This window comes from Canis lupus, chromosome 23 (genome assembly GCF_048164855.1).
Source record: "Canis lupus baileyi chromosome 23, mCanLup2.hap1, whole genome shotgun sequence".
NCBI classification, from domain to species: Eukaryota; Metazoa; Chordata; class Mammalia; order Carnivora; family Canidae; genus Canis; species Canis lupus.
In genome coordinates, this window is record NC_132860.1 from 44,763,385 (window position 1) to 44,784,031 (window position 20,647).

The 20,647-nt window shown below is 37.9% G+C and overlaps 1 protein-coding gene across 3 annotated transcripts; it reads left to right on the forward strand.

Annotated features, from left to right (window-relative positions):
- Window positions 1–81: 81 nt before the first annotated feature.
- C23H11orf54 (chromosome 23 C11orf54 homolog) lies at window positions 82–19,640 on the forward strand. 3 transcript variants are annotated; one of them, XM_072795012.1, is made up of 10 exons: window positions 82–468; window positions 3,973–4,180; window positions 4,834–4,984; window positions 8,680–8,778; window positions 9,898–9,971; window positions 10,149–10,250; window positions 11,162–11,338; window positions 12,029–12,178; window positions 17,376–17,492; window positions 18,445–19,640. In XM_072795012.1, the coding sequence occupies exons 3-10, from the start codon at window positions 4,897–4,899 to the stop codon at window positions 18,616–18,618; spliced, it is 981 nt and encodes a 326-aa protein (XP_072651113.1). In that variant the 5' UTR covers window positions 82–468; window positions 3,973–4,180; window positions 4,834–4,896; the 3' UTR covers window positions 18,619–19,640. The 3 variants fall into 3 exon arrangements, with proteins under 3 accessions (XP_072651113.1, XP_072651115.1, XP_072651114.1); XM_072795014.1 differs by lacking the exon at window positions 11,162–11,338; XM_072795013.1 differs by lacking the exon at window positions 3,973–4,180 and having other exon boundaries at window positions 94–468.
- The last annotated feature ends 1,007 nt before the right edge of the window (window positions 19,641–20,647 follow it).

Here is a 20,647-nt window from a genome sequence, read left to right on the forward strand (position 1 = left end):
GGAGGGGCCCGCTCCGCGGCTCCAAGGGTTCGGGGGCGTGGCCACGCCCGTCTCCGCAGGTGACCGGAACACGCGCGGGGCCGAGTCAGCTGGGTGGGCGAGAGCTGCGGGGAGACGGCGACTGAGCTGTTGCCCGGGTCTCACGTCTGCCGAGCCGGCGGGTTTTCGGAGCCTTCGGGCGCGGCGTGCGCGGCGGGGAGTGCGGCGCCGGCTGGGTCTCGCGGCGGCTACGTCGCCCTCCCTCTAGTGTGCGCGTCGGTGGCGGCGTCCGGCGTGCGCTGACTGGACGCCGGCGTCTCCGTGGCTCACCGCACGCCCCCCGCCCCCGTGCGCGTCGTGCTCGCTCGCTCGCTCGCTCTCCCCACCGGAGCCTGTGGCGAGGCACCGGCGGAGGGCTTTTTTTCCCTCAGAGTTTTTGACTCCGTAGTCCCCTGAATGGCTGCCGGGCGTTGAAACGGCTTAAACGAGGTTAGTTTGGGTGGGTGTTTACCCTGCAGGACTTAAAAAGGAACGAGCTGGTTCGCTGTGTCCACTCTCAGACCTCGGGTCAGTGGTAGGCCTGGAAAGCTGCCTCCCCCTGCGTGGTCGGTCTCCATCCCAGGATTGAAGGAACCTTCAAAGTGATCTGGTCTCTTCACTCCGTTTCACTCTAAATATTGAAAACATTCCAGGCATAAAGGTCGAGTCCTCTGGGCATCTGCACAGTCTGTGAAACACTTGGAAGCGCCTGGCCCGGGAGGGCATGTCTGACGCCTGCCCTATGAGGGAGCAGGCCTGGCTCTGTTATTTCTGAGCCTCAGTACGAAATGAAAATCCAGGCCCTCAAATAGGTCCTAATCCCTAAAGGTCCTAAAATGAAGCTACCTCCTTTCTTCTCTAGGATCTCCTTTGACTTGTCATGGTGTTTCAACCAATAACACTATTGATTTATTATTATGCTATTATTAATAGAAACTTGCTATTTATTTTTTTTAAGATTTTATTTATTTATTCATAGAGACACACACAGAGAGGGGCAGAGACACAGACAGAGGGAGAAGCAGGCTCCATGCTGGGACCCCGACGTGGGACCGGATCCTGGGTGTCCAGGATCACGCCCTGGGCTGAAGGCGGCACTAAGCCGCTGCTCCACCGGGGCTGCCCCATGTATTTTGTTCTTACTAGGACAATGGAAACTGCACAAAACCAAATCATCTCTCCTTTTTTTTTTTTCTTCTTGATGTATTCACGTTCTACCAACACTATGGAATCTCTGGCCTTTGAGTCTCACAGAACTCCCACAGATGGTGGGTCCACCAGATTCCTGTGCTTATGGGGTTTCACAAATGCTTTATGTGAATGAGGTAGCAAGGGATAGTAGTGGACATGCACTTTGCCCCCCTGGCCTCTGATCCTGCACATCCTCCCTTATCCCATTTGGTCCTAAAAGTTCAATATAGGAGTGCCTGGGTGGCTCAGACTGTTAAGCCTCTGCCTTCTGCTCAGATCATGGTCAGAGTCCTTGGATCAAACCCTGAATTGGGCTCCCTGCTCCACGGGGTGGGGGCCTGCTTCTCCCTCTGCCTCTACCTGCTTGTTCTCTCTGTCAAATTAATAATGTCTTTTTTTTTAATTCATATATAAAGTTAAGAATTTCAGGGTGGTGACAACATTAAACCAAATGGCATTCTGAGCACATTATGCTACTTGCATACCCCTGAAGCCAGTCCTATCCCAGAGACTTATGAGTCTGATAAATTGTAAATTTTCGATAAATAATTAAGGCTGCACTGGTGCCCACTAGGAAGGCACTTGGAAGACAGAACCACAGTCCTGTCTTCAAAGAGATCACAGCCTAGGTGAAAGAAACAAAGTGAACAGATGATAACTCTGAGAGCTCTAAGATGGTACTGTACAAATTCTGTCTTCTAGGAGTTGAAATGTGTCATTTTATCACAGGCTAACCCACAGATAATAATGTATAATGTGAGGAGTTCTGGATTTAGAGTGGGCTACGTTTGGTTTTTAATTATTCCTGCCACTTTTAACAGCTGAAGGATCTCAAGTAAATAGTATATTCTCTCTGGCCTATTTCTCTTTTGTAAAAGAAATATAATATCTATTCAGTGCGAGAGGTTCTGAGAGAATGTAAAATGCCTAACATAGTATGGGTTATATAGCGTGCTGTCAGTAGTTATCAGCTTGGTTGCTACAGTTGGTCTACCCATTAGGCATTGTCTATTCAGCTCCACTTATCCAACTGCGTCCCATTTATATTCTTCCATTCTCCAGACCCAACTTCTGGGCCACTGACTCCCAGTAACTGAAGCTGGAGGGTGAATATCCTGTACCTCCTTACAGCCCAAAGCCGTCCTCCTAGAGCCACTTTTGAGTTTACATTAGAACTTTTTTTTAAGGTTTTACTTATATATTTATTACTTACTTGAGAGAGAGAGAGTGAGCTTGAGCAAAGGCAGAGGGAGAAGCAGGCTCCTCACCAAGCAGGAAGCCCAATGCTGAGCTTGATCCCAGGATGCTGGGATCATGACCTGAGCGGAAGACAGACGCTTAACCAACTGAACCACCCAGGTGCCCCATATAGTAGAACCTTCTACTAACTCCCTTCTCTCATCACTCCAACTCCAACCTCCTTCCCTCCCTCCTACATAAACACATTTATACACACATTACCACACTGCCTTCTGGGATGTTGGCTTGCCTGAAGGTCTACATTTCCAAACCAGTTCTCCAAATGTAGCCTCCCAGGTTTGGACTTTGTTTCTATTTTCGTGGGGGAAAAACCAAACAAACAAACAAATCTAACCTTTAAAAATGGCAAAGAATTGTATTTAACTTAAACTTGTCTTTATTATTTCTACTAGAAACAGAAATACCTAGAGTGCTTTTATTTTCCTTATATATATAGTATTGAGCAGATGTTGACATGTTCTTAATTAGTACCTTTTTATAAAGAAAATATAAGATGCTAACATTTGGAAAATCTAGGTGAAGAATATGTAAGAATATTTATATTTTCTGTCCATCTGAAACTAATTTCAAAAAAATTAAAATGTTTCATTCCTGAACAGTTATAGATTATTTAACTGAAAGATATACTTGAGATCATTGAAATATGATTATATAGGACTTGGGACCCATTATCAACAGTAGATATTTTATTTGGGAGACTAGATTGTGCATATCATGTAATTAAAAGTTGGTATTTGGTGAAGTTCTTACGTAAATGTTAAGTCCTAAATGTATAGGTAGTATGTTTGTGGAGGATGTGTTTAAAATTGTCATCAAAACCAGAAAACCAGTTTCTAAGAAACCTGTGAATCTTTGGAAAATTAAAAAAAGCCGGGGTGGGGGGACTTTCTAAGTGATATTGAAAGACCACCTTTCAGTTGGTAAATAAGCTTGTATCAGAGACTATTGAAATTAATAATTAATTTTTTGGGTTAAAATATTTATTTATTTTTGTATATTTTTTTATTAGAGTTCGATTTGCCAACATATAGTATAACACCCAATGCTCATCCTGTCAAGTGCCTCCCTCAGTGCCCATCACCCAGTCACCCCATCCCCTGCCCACCTCCCCTTCCACTACCCCATGTTCGTTTTTTTATAAATTTATTTATTTATTCATGAGAGACAGAGAGAAGGAGGGGGGGGCAGAGACATAAGCAGAGGGAGAAGCAGGCTCTCTGCAAGAGCCTGACGATCCCAGACTGCATTATCATGCCCGGAGTCAAAGGTATGCATGCTCAAACTCTGAGCCACCCAGGTGTCCCTAGATTAATAATTAATAAGGTATTCCATTAACAATGTTAATGAGAATCAGAATAATGCTCTTAGAAACACTCTTAAAAAAGTTTTACCTGCAGTTTTTGTTGCAGTTTATTGAGTGGGATTCCCTGCCCATCTCACATTATTTTTGCGTGAGTTTTTTTTTTTTTTTTAAGATTTTTTTTTTTTTTTAATTCACGATAGAGAGAGAGGCAGAGACACAGGCAGAGGGAGAAGCAGGCTCCATGCAGGGAGCCCAACGCGGGACTAGATCCCAGGACTTCAGGATCGTGCCATGGGCCAAAGGCAGGCGCTAAACCGCTGAGCCACCCAGGGATCCCCCTGAGTTTTTTTTTTTCTTCATTTTATTTACTTCTCTCTGCTTGCATATCTTCTCACCTGAACACTTAAGGTAAGGTACTAATCTCTGTGTATATATGTCTACTTATTGTAAAATATGCTTAGCCTATATTTTTGACACTATAATTGGTTAGGTTATCAGAATAATTGGACGTGAAAGCTGCTTACCAAGAAAGTATATTTATTTATTTGTAAATAAAAGTAATAATTTAAATTTCAATAGCTATTCATTTGTAGAAGTGTGCATTTCTGTTAGTCATTTAAATTTTCTTTTGTAAAATATATAGTCTAAGAAACTTGTGTGTTAGCCCAAATGTCATATATAGAAGAGAAAACACAAATTATCTATGAGCGAATTATTTGAGTGTCCTATACTACTATCAACAACCATTTAAACAGTTACTTATAAACCCTTAAAACTATCTTTTGCTTCAGGACCTACATTCCTTAGACCAACCATCAGACAACTGCATGTTCAATCCACATATACCACCAAAGAAAATGAATTGTGCCTTCTTAGCTTGACGTTTCCTTTTGTCTGTTTGAAGTGTTGACTTTAAAATATCAGTATTAAAAAAGGTTACTTGGGCATTTCTCACTTAGAATATTAAATACAGGAAACACTGGTTGCCTTTCCATGAGGAAAGAAAAGTAAATGCCCTTTTGCCCTTTTTATATAACTAAACTCTCAGTGTTCCTTTCCAGAGAAACAACTGTTCATGCATGGTGCACGACCAACTCTTGTGATCACTGACCTGCCATAGCTTTATGGGTATAGTCTTGCACCTAAAGAAGAAAGAAATGGCTTGTGTTGAGTATTCTTTTCATGTGCCAAGTCTTGAGGAGCTTGTCGTAGGTAAATAAATTATTAACTTTAAGTATTTTGAGATTGTTCTAAGGAAAAAATTTAAAAATATAAACATTCTAAGATATGATTTGTGCAATAATATTTTCAATGCAGAACTCACTTTCCTGAGGCACTCGGGTGGCTTCGGTTAAGCGTCTGCCTTTGGTTCAGGTCAGGATCCCAGGATAAAGCCCTGCTTTGGGCTCCCTGCTCAGTGGGGAGTCTGCTTCTCCCTCTCCCTCTGCCCTTGCTCTTTCTCGCTCTAGCTCATTCTCACTCAAAAAAATAAAATCTTTTTTTTTTAAGAACTCATTTTCCTTTTCCTCTTTGTCCTTTTTTAAAAAAAAAAAAAAGTTTATTCATTTATTTCAGAGAGAGAGAAAAAGAGAATATGAGTAGGTCTCCACCTGGAAGAGGAAAAGAATCCCAAGCTGACTCTGCCTTAAGTGGCGCTGAGCCTCAGGCGCCATCCCATGACCCATGAGATCCTGACCTGAGCCAAAACCAAGATCAGATGCCCAACTGTCAGAGCCACACATGTGCCCCTCTTTGTACTATTTTTGTTCAGAGTCCAAAATTATCCCCCCCAAAAAAACTAAACTCACCATTTGAAGATTCTTGTTAAGATACCAACTTTACAGAATGAAAATGAATATAGTAATCGAAGATTTAAGTATATGTGATGCCCAAAAAGTCACACAATTTTAACTTCTTACCAGTCACAGTATTCTTTAAATATATAATCTACTGTGGCATATTAATCATTTTCCTAACATTACTACTTTTTCTCTATGATAGACTGTCTCTGATAGACTGCCAGTGAACTTGCTTAGATTTCTCTGTGTATATTTTTATGCATTTCCCCTTGTTCAAACAAGAACTTAAGGCAGCTTCACAAAATTAGTTAGAGGGGTGATAGATAAGAAAAAGTAAATAAAAATAGGAATATGAAATGAAACCAGGATACTTTGGGTTAGTACTAACCCAAAACTATGTATGTAGCCCGTCAGAAAGCTAACATTTGTTTGACAACCTTTTGGTTCTATTCTGACGGTAACTATAAAACCCACCCTTTGCAAAGTGCACCCATCCTGACAGTTCATCTGTATGTCTGATAGGTCAAGAAGTATACTCAGGTTTTGCTTGGTTATGGCTCTCTGCTTCTGACCTTCCTATTTTTTCTTTAATTTGGATGGCAGCTCAACAATCTGTATTACTAGTATTCTTTGCCTGTATCTCTTTTTTGTCTTTCTGTTTTCCCTGATATGACAGGACAGCTAGGAATCATTTCTTTGAGGGCCTTTCTACATCTATCTTCTCTTAAGTGTTTATGTTTTATGTTCCTTCTATATGTACAGGACATATTCAGAACAAAGTAGAAACGGAATCTGAGTTTCTTGGCTTAAAATTTATTTTCAGTTTTACAGAAAATACTATAGCTAGAATTTTGTCTCTTTGTAACTGATTAAAAAAATAGATTTTACTGTATTTCTACATGCTGAAATCTTTATATATTCATAAGTTTGCAGTCATCAGTTTAGGGAGGAGAATTTTCCAGGCAACTTGGTTTCTGTTTTCGTGTAGATAATGTTTTAACTCAAACATCTGGAATGGGATGTCTACATGGCTAGATTTAGGACGGCTTCATGTTTTGGAGAATCTGATTCTATAAAACCTAAACTAATGGCTAACTACTCTCAGAGAAATTTTTGTGAAAACTTATCACCCTTAGAAATACATTGCTCTGGGCAGCCCCGGTGGCGCAGCGGTTTGGCGCCGCCTGCAGCCTGGGTTGTGATCCTGGAGACCCCGGGATCAAGTCCCACGTCAGGCTCCCTGCATGGAGCCTGCTTCTCCCTTTGCCTGTGTCTCTGCCTCTCTCTCTCTCTCTCTCTCTCTGTCTCTATGAATGAATGAATGAATGAATGAATGAATGAATGAAATCTTAAAAAGAAATACATTGCTCTTAGGGGCTTCTGGGTGGCTCAGTTAAGCATCTAACTCTTGGTTTCTGCTCTGATCATGATCTCAGGGTCATGAGATAGAGTCCTATGTTGGCCTCTGCACTGGGTTGGAGCCTGCTTAAGATTCTCTTTCCTCCTCCTCCTCTCTCCATCTCAAAAAAGAAAGAGAGAAGTTCATTGCTCCTAGATTTATAACTTTGAAATATGTTTGCTTTTTCTGCTTTTTTTTAATTGAGTTATAACATATCTCCAATAACACAAACTGATCTTTAAGTGTACAGCTTGATGAATTTTAACATGTTCATACCCATGTCACTGCCATCCAGATTGAGATATAAAATATTTCCAGCATCCCAGAAGACTCCTTCCTGTATTTACTTTTCCAGTCAATATCTCTACCCTAAGAGGTAACACTGTTCTGACTTTTATCACCTTAGATTAGTTGCCTGATTTTGAAGCACATATAAGTGAAGTCATATATATTCTTTTGTGTCTTACTCCTTTTGCTCAACATTTCGTCTTCAAGTGTCAGTGAAGTTGTTACATGTAATTGCTTACTTTCTAACAGTTTATTTTTTTAAAAGATTTATTTATTTATTTATTTATTTATTCATGAGAGACGCAGAGAGAGAGAAGCAGAGACATAGGCAGAGGGAGAAGCAGGCTCTCTCCTGGGAGCCCAGATCCCAAGGATCACGCCCTGAGCCAAAGGCAGCCACTGAGCCACCAGGGTCCCTCTAACAGTTTAAATATATACATTTCTGTAGGTCTTTGGAATTCTCTCCCCAAAAGGGAGGTAATACCCACTTTACTGTTTATCTTCAGTGGTTTAAATCTCTACAGATTTACAGAGATTTTTATGGAGGTATTGTATGGAGGTATTTGATATAACACATGTGATTAATTGTTTATCTAATGTTTAATTCTATTCATTAAGAAGACCATTTCCCCCTCTCTCTCCTTTTTTTAAAATATTTTATCTATTTATTCATGAGAGAGAGAGAAAGAGAGAGAGGCAGAGACACAGGCAGAAGGAGAAGCAGGCACCATGCAGGAAGCCTGATATGGGGCTTGATCCCAGGTCTCCAAGATTACACCCCAGGCTGAAGGTGGCGCTAAACCGCTGGGCCACAGGGGCTGCCCTCTCTTTTGTTTTTTGTTTTTTTTTTAAAGTAAGCTCTACATTCAACTTGGGGCTTGAACCAAGATAAGTGAGTCTCTTGCTCTACCAACTGAGCTAGCTAGATGCACATCACCCCCACCCCAACATTTATAAATACAAGTTTAGATTGGGAGCATGATACCCAAAATGTTGAGGGAAGATTTGATATATGGTGGCAAATTTTCACCTAATTTTTTTTTTTTTTTAATTTATGATAGTCACAGAGAGAGAGAGAGAGAGAGAGAGAGAGAGGCAGAGACATAGGCAGAGGGAGAAGCAGGCTCCATGCACCGGGAGCCCGATGTGGGATTCGATTCCGGGTCTCCAGGATCGCGCCCTGGGCCAAAGGCAGGCGCCAAACCGCTGCGCCACCCAGGGATCCCTTAAGATTTTATTTATTCATGAGAGACACACAGAAAGCAGAGACATGGGCAGCATGTCTCCTGCAGGGAGCCCGATGTGGAACTTGATCCTGGAACTCCAGGGCATGGCCTGAGCCCAAGGCAGACGCCCAACCGCTGAGCCACTCAGGTGTCCCTCACCTAATGTTTAATAACCTTTTTCCTTGTCTTTACCAGTTCTGCAGAAGGGGCTAAAGGGTAACTTTGCTGATGTCCAGGTCTCTGTGGTTGATTGCCCTGATCTGACTAAGGAGCCATTTACCTTTCCTGTAAAAGGTAAACGATTTTTGCAGTTTACTGTTTTTGGTCCTAATCTCTTTCTGAAAACCAATTATAAAAGTAACCTATTCTCCTCACTAAATAACTAATAAATTAGTTAAAATTAAGAAATCAGAAAACACAGTAGAAGGCAAAAAAAGGTTAATCTTAATTCTTGTCATCCAAAGAGTTTTCTAATAAATAATTTGTAAGCCTTTAAATTGCAACACTAAGGAAGCTATATATGTATGTTTATATATGAATGATGTCTTATAAATGTTGTTAGGTAGCTTCTAAATGAACTGGTATTATTGAAGTCACCAACGATTTTGGTTTGTTTACTAGTATTATCTGATCTCTAACATATTACATAGTATCTGGCTGTTGCTGCCTGACATTCTCTCTCCTTGGTTCTTTTGCCTGTACTTCCTGGGTACCTTTCCTACTTCTATGTTCTTCATTTTCCTTGATTCCTTTTCTTTCTGGCAGGCTCTGAAATCCTGACATTTTCTAGAATCTTTGCTCAGCCTCTTCTTACTCTACAATCTCTGCATTTTTTCATATAATCCGCTGGTTTTAAATTACTATTTGGCTACAAGAATTTGAAATCTGCACATCTCACCTAGGTCTCTCATTTTCTTAGTTACAGATCAGTAATTCCAGCTGTCCACAGGACATTTCCATCTATATATTCCTCCCTGCGGGGAACCCAATGCAGGACTCGATCCCAGGACCCCGGGATCACGACCTGAGCCAAAGGCAGATGCTTAACCACTGAGCCACCCAGGCACCCCTAAAAGCACAGATTTTTAAAGGAATAGGTCATTATAGACTAATTCTGGAAATTTCATCCTATCCAAACTTTGGCTTCAATTCTAGCCTTGCTCTATTATCAACTTTCTATTGCCTTTATGCTACCAACTATATCAAGCCAGGCTTGGTTATGACAATATTGGAAACACAAGTAATTAGAATAGGATAGGGATCATAACTACTTTCATCTTCCAATCTCTGCTATTTGTAAAACCGAGGGAATGGAGAAGTTACATACTCTTAATAAATTAAATTAGTGTCTCTTGACATTTTATACTTAAGTTAGATGTTTGCCTATTTTTAAGATGACTTCTTTTTTTTTAGGCATCTGTGGGAAAACTAGAATTGCAGAAGTAGGAGGTGTGCCTTACTTATTGCCTCTTGTAAATAAAGAAAAAGTAAGTATACTTTAACTCCTCACATTCACATGAAGATTATAAGAAGTTGGGTTGATTCTCTTTACATTATTAGAAGATCCATTGACCAGTGTGTCAAGGAAGGGTTAGTGGACTCATTCAAAAATAATAAACCAAGAGATTTAAGTTATTTAAATAATATTTTTTCTTCTTATATAGGTTTATGATCTAAATAAGATTGCAAAAGAAATCAAGCTTCCTGGAGCTTTTATTCTTGGAGCAGGAGCAGGCCCATTTCAGACTCTTGGGTTCAACGCTGAGGTCCGCATTCATATAATTATTTTATTTTATTGATTTGACATTTGGTTTATCTTTTTTCTTTTATTGCCCTATCAGAAAGTCTGCTTTCTGAATGTATTATAAATGGTCGATGTCATCTTTCTTTACAGATTCAGTACTGTGTGATACAGATTTTGACTATAGCATAGCACTAACCTCTAATTTCACATTTTCTCAGGGTATGCACTCAGTGTTAAATGAGACCTAATATAGTCTGCTGAGAACCCTGGATTGTGAAAAATTTTAATCCTTACACATCAGAGAATTCCTAGCTTCACTATAGTTCTTTTTCTTTTGATACAAGAGGAGCTTTTGATGAAATGAATGGAATAATTAATGATCTCATCAGTTCCCTCTTTCAGACTTAGTAAAGCCCTACCCCAGTGGTATGATGATTATTTACAAAAGGTACTATCTATTACTCTGTATGTTAGTATGTTTACAACATAAAAAAAAAGTTTCTTCACATCTCTTAAATAGAAGAATGAAGGACCTCTTCATTCTGCCTATCCCCTCACCTCTTCTGATGTAACCATTAGTCAATAATCATACAAGTTCTTTTGTAGAAAGATGAATATAATTTACCCAGTGTTCAATATAGAAAAAAAAGTTTAAAATCTAAAGACAGACATTTTAAAGCACAATTTACAATGTTCTAGAAACTAAGAAATACTGTGAACATTTTATAAGATATTTTTTCAATTTTTTGTTGTTTATAAATCTTTAACATCTTGAATCTAAAATTAAATATTTCATGCTTCATGCTTTCTTACTAGATTCTGATATAAAATATCTAAAGTCAAGGATAAGATCCTTTGTTATGTTACTCAATATACTCTCTTTGCATATTGATGCCAGGGTTGACCAATTTACTTTCTTATTTTACTTTTCAGTTTATGCCAGTTATTCAAATAGGAAGTGAACATAAACCTGCAATGAATGGAAGTTACTTTGCCCATATTAACCCTGCAGATGGAGGGTGCCTGCTAGAGAAATACAGTGAGAAATACCATGATTTTGGGTGTGCATTACTGGCTAATCTTTTTGCCAGTGAGGGCCAACCTGGAAAGGTGACTTTTTTTGTTGTTGTTCACAAAACACAGTATTCTCCAGAAGTTCTCAGATAGCTAAAAAAAAGTTGAATTTTTATTGGCACAAATATGGTTTTCTTAATTCAAAACTAGCTAAGTCAAATTTCTTTAACCCAGTTATGAAAGATTACTATAGTACTACAGGCAAGGTGGAAGTCTTATTTAAAACTGAGGTTAGGAATACTTAGTAAGCAATACCTTTTTTTCTGAGGAATAAAAGGTAACAATATTCATGGGGGAGTGAGTCAAACATATGAGCTGTGCAGTTGAAGTAAATAGATAATGCCAGTCCCTAGTTAGTCTGTAGGTAGTTTGTCATTCCTGATGGATCGGATGTTGGTTGATCTAGACTGAAATGGTGGTAGCAAAATATAGCAAGGAGCTTAGGAAACTTCGTATTTACTTCCTATTAGAACACCAAAAGATGATAACAGTGTTAGCAATTGTGAGAACTCTCAGATTTTTAAATAGAGTAGCTACTTTAGCTACTTTGAGAAATGAGGTAGTGAATTAAAAAGATATGTTTAAGGGGTACCTGGGTAGCTCAGTTGGTTAAACATCTGATTCTTGATCTCAGCTCAGGTCTTGATTATATGCTTCACTTTGATAGTTATCCACATAATATTTTGCAGCTTAGAACAATGGTGTGCATATTTATATCCTCTCTAGGTCATTGAGGTGAAAGCCAAAAGAAGAACTGGAAAACTTAACTTCGTGACTTGTATGAGACAGACTCTTGAAAAACATTATGGAGATAAACCTGTAGGGATGGGAGGGACTTTTGTAATTGAGAAGGGAAAAGCAAAGACTCACATAATGGTAAGGGCCTTCGTGTCTATCCTTGCATGCGTATGTGGGTATGTATGTGCACATACTTAAGATCTTAGGATTTATAATAGAATTTAGTAGAATGGAGAATTCTACCCTTAAAGACACCCTGAATACTTTTCTTATTGTATTACTTTAAAACTTAAATAACAAACAATACTGTAAATCATATTGTGAGATAATGTCTAACTAGGCCCCTTTTTCATGTTAATATATTAGAAGTTTCTTTTCACTGTGTTTGCTTTTAAGATCTAGATAGACTTGAATATAAGCCTTAGAAATGGATAATCATTTTTATTGCCAGAATCCCAAACTCCATACATAGACTTTGCTATTAAGATGGTTGTGGTGGGGTGCCTGGTGGCTCAGTCATTTGGATGTCCGACTCTTGTTATCGGCTCAGGTTGCGATCTGAGGGTTGTGAGATCAAGCCCAGCATCAGGCTTTGTGCTGGGTGGAGCCTGTTTGGGATTCTCTCTCTCTCCACCCCTCTCCCCCTCTCCCCCTCTCCTCCTCTCCCCCTCTCCTCCTCTCCTCCCTCTCTTTCTCATTCTCCTTGCACTCAAAAAACAAAACAAACAAAAAAACATGATGGTTTTGGGGAAAGGACTCATTATGAAAATTATAATCTTACAGGCTGATTATACAAGTTTATAAGACATCAAGGATGGAATACTATATGAAGCAAGACCTAGGGCATTCAGGTTTTAAAATCATTTTTTTGGAGGTGAATAAATGAATAGTATAAAAGTAATTACAACTCAATTTCCTTTTCATTTTATCAATAAAATCATCAAAAAAGTGATTTTAATGTTTTTTATCCTGATAATTTGATTTTTTATTGTATTTTTTAAAAGATTTTATTTATTTATTTTAGAGAGAGAAAGTGAGAGACAGTGTGTTCATGAGCAGGGGGAGGGGCAGAGGGAGAAGGAGAGAGAGAATCCCTAGCAGACTCTGTCCTGAGTGTGGAGCCCAACATGGGGCTCAGTCCTATGACCTGAGATCAGGTCAGATGCTTAACTGACTGAGCCACCCTGATGCCCCATCCTGATAATTCTAAATGGCAAGCCAGCTAATTTTGCAAAGAAAAACACAACATTGTGAAAATACTTAATTTTCCAAATTATTAAAAACAGAATTATAGATAAATTTATTTGTAAATACCAAATAATTATAGGATTTTTTTTAAATGCGAGTACATAATATTTCATTACTAACCATGGGCATATCTTGTTTTATTGTGTTTCACATTATTGCATTCCACAAATACTGCATTTTTTTTTTATAAATTGAAGGTTTGTGGCAACACTGCATCATGTAAGCCTTTTGCCACCAATTTTCCAACAACTTTTGCTCCCTTCCTGTCTCTGTATTACATTTTGGTAATTCTTGCAATATTTGAAACTTTTCCATTATTATATTTGTTATAGTGGTCTGTGATCAGTGATCTTTGATGTAACTATCATAATTGTTTTGGGGCACCATAAACTGTGTCCATATCAGATGAATAATTTAATGAGTAAATGTTGGTATGTTTTGACAGTTCCACCAACTGGCCATTCCCCTATCTCTCTCCCTCTCCTTGGGCCTCTCTATTCCCTAAGACACAACAATATTGAAATTAGGCCAGTTAATAATGCTACAATGGCCTCTAAATGTTCAAGGGAGAGGAAGAGTCAACTTCTCTCACTTTAAATTAAAACCTAGAAATTACTAAGTTTAGTGAGGAAGGCATGTCAAAAGTCAAGTAAGGCCAAAAACTAGACTTCCTTCCAAATAGTGAAGTTATAAAGACAAAGGAAAAAGTTCTTAAAGGAAAATTAGACATGTTAGTCCAGTGAATACCCAAATGATAAGAAAGCAAAAACAGCCTTATTGATGATTTGGGTAAAGTTTTAGTGGCCTGAATAGAAGATCAAATTAGCCACAACGTTCCCTTAAACCAAAGCCTAATCCAGAGCAATTCCATGAAGGCTGTAAGAGGTGAGGAAGCTGCAGAAGAATAGTTCATGGGTTTGAAGGAAAAAGCTATCTCCCTAACATACAATTAATTGCAAGAGGAAGCAGAGCGTGTTGTGGAAGCTGTGACAAGTGATCCAGAGGTCGAGCTAAGATAATTAATGAAGGTGGCTACACTAAACAACAGATTTTCAATGTAGACAAAAGAGCCTGCTATTAGAAAAAGATATCATGTAGGACTTTCACAGGTAAAGAGAAGTTAGTGCCTACCTTCAAAGCTTCAAAGGACAGGGTGACTTTCTTGTTAGGGGTTAATGCAACTGGTATCTTTCAGTTGAAGCCAGTGCTCATTTACCATGCTGAAAATCTTAGGGCCCTTAAAAATTATGCTAAATCTACGCTCCCTGTGTTCTATCAATGGACCAACAAAGCCTGGATGGTAGCACATCTGTTTACAACATGGTTTACTGAATATTTTTGGCACACTGTTGAGACCTACTGCTCAGAAAAAAATATTCCTTTCATGCGCATGGACAATGCACCTGGTCACCCAAGAGCTCTGATGGAGATGTGCAATGAGATGAATGTTTTCATGCCCACTAACACAGCATGCATTCTGCAGCCCATGGCTCAAGGAGTAATTTCAACTTTGAAGTCTTACTATTTAAGAAATATATTTCATAAGGTTATAGCTGGCTATAGCTATATGGCAGCTCAGGGCGAAGTCAATTGAAAACATTCTGGAAGAGGATTCACCATTCTAGATGCTGTTAAAAACATTTGTGATTCATGAGAAGTCAAAATAACAAGTAGAAGTTTGGAAGTTAACTCTCATGGATAACTTTAAGGGGTTCAAGACTTGAGTGGAGGAAGTCATTTCAGATGTGGTGGAAACAGTGAGAGAACTAGAATTAGAAGTGGAGCTTGAAGATGGGACTGGATTGCTGCCATCTCATGATAAAACTTTAATGGATGAGGAGTTGTTTCTTATGGATGAGCAAAGAAAGTGGTTTCTTAAGATGAAATCTGCTCCTAGTGAAGATGCTATGGAGATTATTGAAATGACAACAAGGGATTTAGAATATTATATAAATGTAGTTGCTAAAGCAGCTATAAGGGTTTGAGAGGATTGAATCCAATTTTGAAAGTTCTACTATGGGTAAAATGCTATCAAACAGCATTGCATGCAACAGAGAAATCATTCATGAAAGGAAGAGTCAATTGGTATGGCCGACTTCACTGTGCCTTATTTTTAGACATTACCAGAGCCATCCCAATTTTCAGCAACCACCACCCTGAGCACCCAGCAGCCATCAACACTGAGGTAAGACCCTCCACCAGCAAAAAGTTTATGATTCACTGAAAGTTCAGATGATTGCTTGCATTTCTTAGCAATAAAGAGTTTTTAAATAAGGTGTGTACTTTTTTTAGACATAATGCTACTGCACACTTAAAAGTCTACAGTATAATGTAAACATCACTTTTACATGCACTAGGAAACCAAAAAAATTGTTTGACTTGCTCTATTACAATATTCACTTTATTGCAATGGTCTGGAACTGAACCTAAAGTATCTCCAAGGTATGCCTGTAGTTACCATAATGTACATTATATCTCTGAAACTTATCCACCTTATAACTGAAAAGTTTTTGTACCCTTTGACCAACACCTCATCTTCCCCACTCTCAGCCCCTGGCAACCATTCTAGTCTCTGTTTCTCTAAGTTGGCCTCTTTAGATTACAATAAATGATGTAATGCAGTATTTATCTACGTGTGGTTTATTTCACCTTAGCATAAAGTCCTCCAAGTTCGTCCATGTTGTCACAAACTGTGGGATTTCCTTCCTTTTCAAGCCTGAATAACATTAGTTATATATATATATATATATATATCTCACAATTTTATATACATGCACACACAATTATATATATATTAAATCACACGCAAGGTGTGTGTGTGTATGTTCTTAAGAGTTAGGTCTGATTCATTTTAAGTTACTTTTTGTATACATGTATAATTTGTATATATATATTTTGTATATATATATTATATATAAATTAAGAGTCCAGTTTCATTCTTTTATACATCAGCACCATTTTTTGAAAAGACTATCCTTTTTCCACTGAATGGTCTTGATACCCTTATTGAAAATTATTTGACTGTCTATGCAAGGGTTTATTTCTGGGATCTCTATTCCACTGATCTTTATGTCTGTCTTTATGCCAGTGTCACTGTTTTGATTTCTTGTAATCAGTTTGATATCAGGGAGTATTAGACTTTGAACTTCCTTTTTTCCCCAAAAATTGGTTTGGCTCTTTGGGGTCCTGTGTGATTCCATATGAAATTTACAATGGATTCTTCTACTTCTGTAAAACACTTTATTGAGATTTTGATAGGGATAGTGTTGAATCTTTACATCACTTTTGGTAGTATTAACATCTTAACAATATCAAGTTCAATCCATAAACAGGATATTTTTCCATTTATTGGAATTTTTATTTTTTAATCTTTTTTTTTTAAGATTAATTTTAGAGAGTGCACATGTGTGTGCATGCACATGAGCGGGAGCTGGGGGCAAAGGGAGAGGGGGAGAAGGAGACTCCTTGCTGTTCCTCAGGGCTCCTTGTGGCACTCTGCAGAGCCCTCCTTGTGGGGCTCCATGGGGGAAGATCAAGGAGGGGTGTTGATGGGGAGCTGCATGTGGGTTTGAATTCCAGACCCTGAGATCATGACCTTAGCCGAAATCCAGTTGGTTGCCCAACGGACTAGGCCACCCAGGTGCTCCTATTGGAGTCTTTAAATTTTTCAGTAATGCTTTGTAGTATAAGTTTTTTGCCTCCTTGATTAAGTTTATTCCTTACTATTTTATTCTTTTTGATGCTTCTGCCAATTTCAAATGCCTTGCTTCTCCCTCCCCCTACCCATCTACCAGTAGTAGTAATGAGACTTAAAATTAGGATGAGGATGTATTTCCAATAAAACTAAGAAGCTATGAAAAATTAAAAGATAGTAATATACCCATTCCTTCGTTTATTCATTCATACATTTTAGCTTATACACTTAGTTGATGATCATTTTGAAAACTAGGATGTGTAACTTGTTTTGATTCTAAAAATAACCAAATCTATGGGAAGGCTTAAATTTTTAACTTCATGAAGTTATATATAATTTAAAATTTTAACTCTCCATAATATTCTATATATTTCAAATGATCTTTTTTTGTAGCCTGCAGAATTTTCTTCCTGCCCATTGAACTCTGATGAAGAGGTGAATAAATGGTTGCACTTTTATGAGATGAGAGCGCCTTTGGTTTGTCTGCCAGTTTTTGTCTCCAAAGACCCGGTAAGTTTATGTCCATCTTTTATATTGCAGTATAATAGAGTGATAATGCTTAATTTTTAGGATATTCTTTTAAAATAAGGTACTTTTTGTGTTCTTGTTTAAGAACTAGGGCAGTCTCTAGGATTATCTTGGAAGATAAGACAGCAGGTGGCTAACGACCCTATGAGTTAGGGCAGGGTTGATTCTACCTTTGAGCAAATGAAAGTACATGTATTTTAACTAACACCCAAAGTCATGTTATTAAACAGTAGAATTAGGACCAGGATTCATGTCTTCTATCCTATTTGTTGCTTATTATACTATTCATTATATTTTAATACTACATACTAGAAAAAGATATGATATAGACCAATTCATAGAAAGTATCTACCAGAATAATGACTAGTCATATTTTTTTATCTAGCAATTACAGATATGTCTAGGACTTTGTTCTTAAATATATGCATAAGTATGTAAAATTATTAGTTAAAACATTAGTCATGATAGCATTAATGTGATAGAATTGGAAATAATCTAAACGTCAGTTGGGAAGTGGTGTGTACATAAAATAGAATGCCATGCAGGTATAAAAGAAAAAGGAAGCTCTTTTATAATCTGATCTCAAGCTATATTGTTAAATGAAAAAAAAAAATACTTGCACAGTACATACAAGGTGCTACCATTTGAGTAAAAATGATAAAAGTAAATATTTCTGGAAGGATACATAAGAAACTGTTTACATTGGTTGCCTGCAAGGAAAGGGAGTAAGTAGTAAAGGCAGGAGATGGATAGACACATTTTAAGGTGTTAATATCCCTTTCCACCCTCTGAATTTTGAATTAAGTGAATATATTATTTACTTAAAAATAAAATATAAACCATGGTAATATTAATAAAAAGGTCTCCCTCCCCCTTAAATGAATCCTATCCAAAATATTTTGAAAACTGACCAATAGCTTGTCTGTTGTCCTAGGGGTTTGATTTGCGTTTGGAGCACACTCACTGTTTTAGTCATCATGGGGAAGGTGGACACTACCATCAAGATACAACCCCAGACACAGTGGAATATCTTGGATACTTCTTGCCTGCAGAGTTTCTGTATCGCATTGATCAACCAAAAGAGACTCATTTATTTGGGCGAGATTAAATCAAATGAAAGAGAAATAATTCACTAAGGTTAACTTATTACTCACCAATTGATGCTAATATAAAACTCGATAGAAATTATCTCACTACTGAAATTCCATTTTTCTGGCCTTTAACTGGAAGGTATGTTGACATTTATACTCTGTATTATTTCATGGATATATCTTAGAAGTTATTGGGAACAAAGATACATAATGAAAATGTTCTTCGTTTTTATTCTTTAATAACAGCAAAATCAGTTTTATGTTTATACCTTAAATAAAAACATAGTCAGGAATTGTGATTATTCCTACCATCTACTGGTAATCACTTACATTATTAAATTCTTCAAATTAGTCTCAAACTCCCAAGTGGATGTTTCTGGGTATTAGAAAAATCAGGGTTGCAAATGTTGATAGTTGTTGAATCTTAGTACTGAACTTTAAAAAATCCATTTCAGAAATCAGAGTATACTCTTTTTCATGGAATAAGGTGGGCAAAGGAAGCAACTTTACCCCTTTTGGTGGGGTTGAATCATACTCAGAAGTTTGCAGTTTGCCTTTCACAAACATTGGCAACTAGGGAGTTAGCCATGATGCCTCCTTTGTTCGGCTTACCAATTGGAAGCATTGTACCATATCAATTATTTGCCAGAAGTAAAGGGAAAAGAAACAGCATCAAAATACAGCACTGAAGTGAGTATACTTTAATTTATAAGTGAGGTTATTGCTAAACATAATCGTCCTTTGTAAAATAAAAAGTTATGTTCTTTTACTGATGGTAATTGTTGAAATTTTCCTGAATATTTGTCTATAATAATCATTAGCCAGAAATCTACTGTCTAATCTTAATCTTGCTAATGCCAACCTTGTGTAGATTTAGTAACAAAATTTAGTTTTAATACTAAACATATACTAAATCTTCAAAAAAATGTGTTTTGATTATCTTCTTTGGATATTACCTATAACAGGACCTGTGAATATAAATTCCTAAATGTTATTTTTAAATAAGCCTCAATTTGAAAATAAAAATTTTATATGCACAGTGATGTTTCTTTTTAATATCTTACCTCCAGACAGAAAAAAATATTACTGTTTATTGGTTTAACAAAAGCGTATTGAACACCTCCCCTGCCCACTGGAATGTAAGCTCCATAAGGGTAAGGGCTTTGTTTACTAGTGTAGTACTAATGCCTTTAACAGTGCCTGGACAAAGTAAAAACTCAATAAATAATTGTTGAATGAATGAGTGTGTAGAAGATAATGCCAGACACTTCACCAGATGCTGAGCTCTATCATTCAGACATTTATATAGTGGGGGGAAAACTAACAATCAACAAATATATAATATGACAGGTCGTATTAAGTCCTGTGAAGAAAAAGCACAGGACAGGCTGTAAAGGAGGAGACTCTTTTGTTGTTTCCATCTCACATGAAACAGGATGGACTTACCACCCAAAACTCAATTTGGATGTCAAGATGGATAAAGGCACACCCTGCAGGGTGTCTGAAAGGGATTACTGCTCAAATAATGAGGCTTTCTGGGGAAAGCAGGACAGCTACCAAGTAGGTCCAAAAATGGCTTGAGAAAACAGGGAAAGGAGACTGGTTTGAGGTTTTTATGGTGGTGAAGGATTAGGGCTAGGGTTATGGTTCCACATGGAGTTTAAGTTTCCCACAAGTGTCAGAGAAGGAGCAGCTGGCTTATCAGCTTGCTCATCAAACATGGAACAGAATGGGAAAAGGGAGGAATGAGGCTTAAAAGATGTCCACAGTCAAACGTAAAAAATGGAATCCGACTCTTTATTACACCTTTTATATTAGGAAGATCAGGAAAAGACTCTGATAAAGAGACATTTTAGCAGAGACCTAAAAGAAATGAAAGTGAGCCATGAAGTTATTTGGAGAAACATCTCTCCTGGCAGATTTAAAAGTGCACAGGCAGGAGGAGATTTAGTATGTTGATGAAACAAGAAGGAGGTTGTTTTGAACAAAATACGATCACCTGACTCTATGCAGCTAACACCTAGTGCATGCTCTAAGAAGCAGTTT